The 7,500-nt window shown below is 50.3% G+C and overlaps 1 protein-coding gene across 1 annotated transcript; it reads right to left on the bottom strand.

Moving 5' to 3' along the window:
• Nucleotides 1-2,457: 2,457 nt before the first annotated feature.
• On the bottom strand, nucleotides 2,458-7,468 carry LOC144512144 (very long chain fatty acid elongase 6-like). Its single transcript, XM_078242724.1, has 4 exons — nucleotides 7,257-7,468; nucleotides 5,013-5,144; nucleotides 4,581-4,732; nucleotides 2,458-4,417 (listed from the first exon to the last, which is right to left on the bottom strand). The coding sequence occupies exons 1-4, from the start codon at nucleotides 7,349-7,351 to the stop codon at nucleotides 3,966-3,968; spliced, it is 831 nt and encodes a 276-aa protein (XP_078098850.1). The 5' UTR covers nucleotides 7,352-7,468; the 3' UTR covers nucleotides 2,458-3,965.
• Nucleotides 7,469-7,500: the final 32 nt, after the last annotated feature.

The raw sequence follows: 7,500 nt of genomic DNA, 5'->3' as shown, positions 1-7,500 counted from the left end.
TGTGCGTCTGTCTGTGCTGTGGACCCGTGTCTGTGCGTGTGGACCCGTGTCTGTGTGGACGCGTGTCTGTGCGTGTGGACCCGTGTCTGTGTCGCGTGTGGACCCGTGTCTGTGCGTGTGGACCCGTGTCTGTGCGTGGACCCGTGTGTGCGTGTGTGCGTGTGGGACCCGTGTCTGTGCGTCCGTGTGTGTGCGTGTAGTGGGACCCGTGTCTGTGCGTGTGGACCCGTGTCTGTGCGTGTGGGTACCCGTGTCTGTGCGTGTGGGACCCGTGTCTGTCATGCGTGCTGGACCCGTGTCTGTCGTCGTGCCCGTCTGTCCGTGTGGACCCGTGTCTGTGCGTGTGGACCCGTGTCGTGTGCGTGTGGACCCGTGTCTGTGCGTCCCGGACCCGTGTCGTGTGCACGCGTTCAGGCCCGTGTCTGTGCGTGTGGACCCGTGTCTGTGCGTGTCGTGCGTCGGACCCGTGTCTGTGCATCTGTCCGTGCATCCGTCTGTGCGTGTGGACCCGTGTCTGTGCGTCCGTCTGTGCATGTGGACCCGTGTCTGTGCGTGTGCGTGTGGACCCGTGTCTGTGCGTCCGGACCCGTGCGTGTGGACCCGTGTCTGTGCGTGTGGACCCGTGTCTGTGCGCGTCGGACCCGTGTCTGTGCGTGTGGACCCGTGTCTGTGCGTGCCTGGACCCGTGTGTGTGTGTGCGTGTGTGTGTGCGTGGACCCGTGTCTGTGCGTGTGGACCCGTGTCTGTGCGTGTGGACCCGTGTCTGTGCGTCCTGGACCCGTGGTCCGTGTGGGCGTCGGACCCGTGTCTGTGCGTGCATCTGTGAGTGTGGACCCGTGTCTGTGCGTCTGGACCCGTGTCTGTCCGTCCGGACCCGTGTCTGTGCGTCCATCTGTGCGTGTGGACCCGTGTCTGTGCGTCCGGACCCGTGTCTGTGCGTCCGTCTGTGCGTGTGGACCTGTGTGTGCGTGTGGACCCGTGTCTGTGCGTGTGGACCCGTGTCTGTGCGTGTGGACCCGTGTGTGTGCGTGTGGACCCGTGTCTGTGTGTGCGTGTGGACCCGTGTGGACCCGTGTCTGTGCGTGTGGACCCGTGTCTGTGCGTGTGGACCCGTGTCTGTGCGTCCGTCTGTGTGTCTGAGTTGAATCAGCTTAAACAAACCAGGAACAAGACGTTGTATAAACAGCTTCTTTATTATAGTTTTCAGATAAAATGTTTAAAAGCTGAAGATCTGAGGGTGTTTACGTTCATACGGAAAGAAATCATCAGCTTTCATTTGGCTGGTTATGAGAAACAGCTTCTTCCTGCTGAACGTCTCCTTTCACAATCACACACACGTCATAATAATTACAATAAGTTATAATAATGGACACAGACAGGTTGGTATGTGAGGAAGATGTTTCCTAGCAACAGCTTTTAGTAAACAAGTCAAACTCAAATATAAACAGTACAAAATGATAAATAAACCAGCGCGTAAGTTACATGATGAGTGATATTAAGAAAATAGAAGACACTCCGTGAACAGGGTTCGTTTGGGAGACTTATCCGGCCACGGATTGGCTGCCATCATACATCAAATAATACGAAATAAAAACACAGATCTAGAATAGATAGATGCAATAACACGTCGCTCTAGACTAGAGAGACACAATAATACCCCGATCTAGACCAGACCGACGCAACAATACCCCGATCTAGACCAGACCGACACAACAATACCCCGATCTAGACCAGACCGGCGCAACAATACCCCGATCTAGACCAGACCGACGCAACAATACCCCGATCTAGACCAGACCGGCGCAACAATACCCCGATCTAGACTAGATAGACTCAATAATACATAGATCTAGACTAGATAGACTCAATAATACATAGATCTAGACTAGATAGACTCAATAATACATAGATCTAGACTAGATAGACTCAATAATACATAGATTTCCCTTTTGTTTCTCAGCTGGAAACGTCGATGGAAACCTAACGCAGTGTAAACTGGTTTCAGACTAAACTTCTCACGTTAGACAAACAGAAAACGCAGATTACTCTTCTGCTCAGTTATTGGCGAGTAAAGTCAGCGGCGAGTGTCAAGCTGGAACGATTAGTTGCTTCGTTTTCTATCTATCATATTTGGGGTTTAAAACTTGTTGGTTTGACACCACTTTGAATTCTTGGACATTCTCAGTTTTTTGGTTTCTCTGCTCAAACTGCAGCAGATTAACATCCCATAATGAAGGAGGAGGCAGCGTGTTGGACAGAAACTAAACTATGAACACGAGCGAGGAGAGTCAGCGTGCAGCTGTAACTGACTCAGACAGCTGGACTGTGATTGGCTGCTTGCAGACAGGACTGGGAGGTCGGTCGGTCTGTGTGTGCTTGTGTCTGCGTGTGTGTGTGTCTGTGTCTGTGCGTGTGCGTGTGCGTGTGCCTGTGTGTGTGCTTGTGTCTACATGTGTGTGCGTGTGTGCATGTGTGTGTCTGCGTGTGTGCTCGTGTCTGCGTGTGTGTGCTTGTGTCTGCGTGTCTGTCTGCGTGTGCTTGTGTCTGCGTGTGTGTGTCTGCGTGTGTGTGTGCGTGCTTGTGTCTGCGTGTGTGTGTGCGTGCTTGTGTCTGCGTGTGTGTGTGCGTGCTTGTCTGTGTCTGCGTGTGTGCTTGTGTCTGCGTGTGTGTGCTTGTGTCTGCGTGTGTGTGTGCGTGTGTGTGCTTGTGTCTGCGTGTGTGCTCGTGTCTGCGTGTGTGTGCTTGTGTCTGCGTGTGTGTCTGCGTGTCTGCGTGTGTGTGTGCTTGTGTCTGCGTGTGTGTGTGCGTGCTTGTGTCTGCGTGTGTGCGTGTGTGTTTGTGTGGACCAGTGAAACCAGTACGAGTGGTTTGGGTGGAGCGGTGAGTTTCTGTGGCCGGCCGTGCCAGAAACTTCAGACGAAACGTCAACAAAAGCTTGAATGGACTAAGATCTGCAGATTTTCGAACTGTTCCTTTAAATAAAACAGACCGTCATCATGATGAGAAATGATTCAGGTTCGTGGTCTTTAAAAATGCATATTTCTCTATAAATAAAAATGAGAGCTTGGTTTAAAAAACTAAACGGGAGATGTTGGTACCGTAGGTTCTCCCTGCAGTCCATCCCTCTCTGGATTCTTCCTGTCACCGTCATTGGTAGGAAGATAAAAACACAAAGTGAGACGTGGTTTTTCTTGCAGGACGTTAAACGTAAAGACAATCTTTGTGCAGCCTGCAGATCCTGAAGATGTTGGAGCTGAATTCTTGGAAAAACGTCAGAATAACGATCATCATAAATGTGAAAACCTCCAGTCCAGCAGGTCAGATAAAGTCTCCGTCCAGATAAAGTGGGACATGTTTCTCTTGCAGGACGTTAAATGTCAAAGAAACTAACATGATTCCTGAAGCTGTCTTGTATTCTGGGACAAACTGGCTTCATTCTTATGATTCTACGGATGTAATACAGTCAGAATTAGGTTTTTAAACGTCACCGACAGAAGCCCAGTAGGTCAGATGTGTCTCTACTCACATTAAATGTCAAAGAAACCAACGTGTGATTCCTGAAGATGTTCTGGGACAAACTGGCTTCATTCTTGTGATTCTGCAGACGTAAAAAAACGTCCTTTTTAGGTTGTTAAACGTTGGTGTAACGTGTGGTTTTTTTGGGGAGAAAGTGTCTGGAGATTAAGAGCCTTCTTGAAAAGGAGCTCTCCAACTTGGAGGGAAAAATACAAGGTCATGGAGACTCTCCGAGACAGATCTACACGGTCTCACAGGACGTTTAACAGTCAGAAAACAACACGGGCAAAGGAACAAACGAGATATAAAGTGGGACGCGTTTGTCAGAAACGTGACGAAACAATCTTTGTGCAGCCTGCAGATCTGAAACATGATTTTCTGAAGACGTTAGGAGTGATTCTGCTGATTTAATAAAATGTGAGAAGGGTCCAGTCTATTGGCTCGTCTCTCTACTCAGCCTTGCAGGTCTTGGCGTTGCCGTTAGCGCTGGTGTCTTGGCGCTGGCGCCTCAGGTACGTGTGGTAGAAGAAGTTGGAGAAGAGCAGCAGGTAGCTGAGGTACATGAGCGAGGCCCAGGTGATGTTGTCCATGTGGGACGGGCAGTCTCCGTGCTGCATCCAGCGGTACACCAGCCCGCTAACTGTTAGCCCCATGAACATCTGCCCGATCTGAGCGCTGGTGATCAGCACGGCCAGCGGCCGCGGCACACGCAGCCCAGCGGCGCGCGCGGCGTAGTAGCTGTACATCAGCGCGTGCACGGAGAAGTTCATGGTCATGAACCAGCCGCCACCGGCCACCATGTCTTTGTACGAGTACCAGGAGTACAGCAGCACCGTGATGTGGTGGTACCAGTGCAGGAACAGCAGCTTCTGCTTCCGCAGAACCACGAACGCTGTGTCGCCTGCACACACAAAGCAACCAATCAGTGAACAGGAAACACACGGCTTGGACTACAACACTGAAAAGGTGGATTTAGAGACAGAAAAGGTGGATCTTTTCCTATTCTATGTTTTTTATTCTGTCTCTGTGTGTGTGTCTGTGTGTGTCTGTGTCTGTGTCCTGACCGAGCTCTGGAGCTTTGCTCAGCACGAAGGCGTAGGCCCAGAACTTGCTGACCGGTCCGTAGTAGAAGCTCTGGTTGCAGATGGACTGTCTGAAGCCGCTGCTGCTCAGGACGTGGAACATGTAGGAACCGGTCCGGACCGCCCCGAGGATGCTGAGACAAGAGGGGGGGGCAGGGGGGTCATTATATAACCTTCAACACTGAAGCCATAGGAATAATAAGACACTAAAGTTTAGACACTACAACCATTAAATATATATAAAAAAATAAAAAAAACACTAAAAAGTATCAAAAGAGCATCAAGAAAAAGCGCCAATAAACTGTCTAAAGTGTCAAAGAAGGCGTGCGTGCTGAAGCATCATGTGGCGTGCGTGGCGTGCGTGCTGAAGCATCATGTGGCGTGCGTGCTGAAGCATCATGTGGCGTGCTGTACCTGAAGAGAGCGAGGCTGAGCGACCAGAGGACCAGCGGCCGCCGCAGGTTCATTTTGGGCCGTGGCTTCATGTAGTGCTGCCCTCCGAACACCAGGGCGGCGTACAGCGCGCTGAACACAAAGGACTTACTCCTGCAGGAAGAGACACACACACACACACACACACACACACACGTTAACGGGGAGAACACTCAGGAACGCCCCACGCTAAAAGGCCGACCCTAAACGCCCCACGCTAAAAGCCAGACCCTAAACGCCCCACGCTAAAAGGCCGGCCCACGCTAAAGGCCGACCCCACGCTAAAAGGCCGACCCTAAACGCCCACGCTAAAAGGCCGGCACTAAACGCCCCACGCTAAAAGCAGCCCCACGCTAAAAGGCCGGCACGCTAAAAGCGACCCCACGCTAAAAGGCCGACCCTAAACGCCCCACGCTAAAAGGCTGACCCACGCTAAAAGCACGCCCCACGCTAAAAGCACGCCCCACGCTAAAAGGCCGACCCTAAACGACCCACGCTAAAAGGCCGGCGCTAAACGCCCCACGCTAAAAGGCCGCCCCACGCTAAAAGGCCGGCACTAAACGCCCCACGCTAAAGGGCGGCACTAGCACGCTAAAAGGGCCGGCACTACGCCCATAAAGCCGCCCACGCTAAAAGGCCGGCACTAAACGCCCCACGCTAAAAGCCAGACCCTAAACGCCCCACGCTAAAAGGCACGCCCCACGCTAAAAGGCCGGCACTAAACGCCCCACGCTAAAAGCACGCCCCACGCTAAAAGGCCGGCACTAAACGCCCCACGCTAAAAGGCCGGCACCCTAAACGCCCCACGCTAAAAGGCCGCCCCACGCTAAAAGGCCGGCACTAAACGCCCCACGCTAAAAGGCCGGCACTAAACGCCCCACGCTAAAAGGCCGACCCTAAACCCCACGCTAAAAGGCCGACCCTAAACGCCCCACGCTAAAAGGCTGACCCACGCTAAAAGCACACCCCACGCTAAAAGGCCGGCACTAAACGCCCCACGCTAAAAGGCCGACCCTAAACGCCCCACGCTAAAAGGCCGACCCTAAACGCCTCACGCTCAACGCCCTTCTAGTATCTTTAGGTTTTAACATTCATTGTGATGACAGTTTGATTATTTTTGGGGTTTTCTGACATTCCGGATCTGCTAATTATTCAACACGTAAATAATCTCAGACCGTTGTCCGTTCTTGTGTTTACAGCGTTTCTTCTAGATATGAAATCATCAAGTTTCTATTCATGTTTTCATCAACACCTTTAAAAAAAACAGTCACACCCGAGTTGCTTAGCAACAAAAACTACATTTTTTAACAGGTGAGGCCTCACCTGCTCTACCAGCTGGTTTTATAACAGAAAGAGACATGGAATAAGTCAAAAATATACAAAGATGTCACTATAAACACCCCAAAAAAGCCAGATTTATTTTTTCCATTTCCATTTTTTCCAGTTTATAAGATCAGGTCGAATATTCAGCATTTAGTTTGCGGGACATATTTTACCATTTCATCATCTGGGAGTGCTTTTAAAACACAGCAACAACATACCACAAATACCTGAAGTGTGACATCACTGTGTGACTCACCTGTAGCACACCTGTAGCATCCACTGACCAGACTTCTATGAAGCTCTGGCAGTTCCTCAGATTCATTTTAGCTCTTTGTAATCCCGAGAACACTTGTGTAACGCGTTTGCCCCACATTCGACCAAATCCCCATCACAAAAGTCTAAATTTAAAGGTTATTACATCATCTGTAAACATCAACCACTTGGGACACATAAAAGGGTTTATATTTCCTGAATAAGTAACATTAGCTCATGCCTTCGGCTTGAACAGAAAACAACAATACACATTGCATCACACCAAAACTACGATATTTATATTGATCTTCGCTGTGCCCGGAGGGGGTTTTCGCTCTCTGATCGTTCGCAATGGAGCATTTCTGGTATCGAGCAAACCGGTTAGGGTGCATGCATATTGAATTGGGTTGTATTTTGGTGTACTGGGTGTATGCCGAAACAAAGACTGGACCCGAATCATCCCGAAACCAGCTTCCGAAATACTTTAAACAGTACGTACGTTTAACGATAGTAGGGTCATTTAAAAAGTGGTAGTTATTTTAATGGAATTCGGAACGTAGCGTCTCCATTTTGAAAAAAAAACACAGTTTGTCGGAATGTTTCGACTCTCTGTGGCCGTTTAGGGGGAATATAAACAGTTCATTAGCTCACCAGTTAGCTTGCATCCACTCTATGGCTCCTCTCTCGTCAAAGCGCCGCTCGAAGCTGTACTCGGACAGCGACAGGTGAAGCTCCGTCTCGTTCATGTTTGTTTAATATTTTTAGTTTATATTTAGTGAAAAGTATATAAACTCGGAGTCTGGTTGGTGCTTCCTCTGTCTGTCGTCCTGCGGTCTGTCCTCTCACCTGTCTCTCCGTCCTAATTAAAGCCTATTAGTAGGGGGCGGGGCTTCAG

This window comes from Sander vitreus, chromosome 23, assembly GCF_031162955.1.
Source record: "Sander vitreus isolate 19-12246 chromosome 23, sanVit1, whole genome shotgun sequence".
In the NCBI taxonomy this organism is placed as follows: domain Eukaryota; kingdom Metazoa; phylum Chordata; class Actinopteri; order Perciformes; family Percidae; genus Sander; species Sander vitreus.
The sequence above is the reverse complement of the archived record's forward strand: the minus strand, read 5'-3'. Positions and strand labels throughout refer to the sequence as shown.

What these genes read in the sequence shown, in the direction of transcription:
- LOC144512144 (XM_078242724.1), bottom strand. Translation starts at nt 7,351, where the DNA reads ATGAACGAGACGGAGCTTCACCTGTCGCTGTCCGAGTACAGCTTCGAG. An exon ending in GAGTGGATGCAAGCTAACTG is followed by an intron (nt 5,145 to 7,256) that starts GTGAGCTAATGA and finishes CTCTTCCTGCAG; the next exon opens with GAGTAAGTCCTTTGTGTTCA. An exon ending in GAGCAAAGCTCCAGAGCTCG is followed by an intron (nt 4,418 to 4,580) that starts GTCAGGACACAG and finishes TTGTGTGTGCAG; the next exon opens with GCGACACAGCGTTCGTGGTT.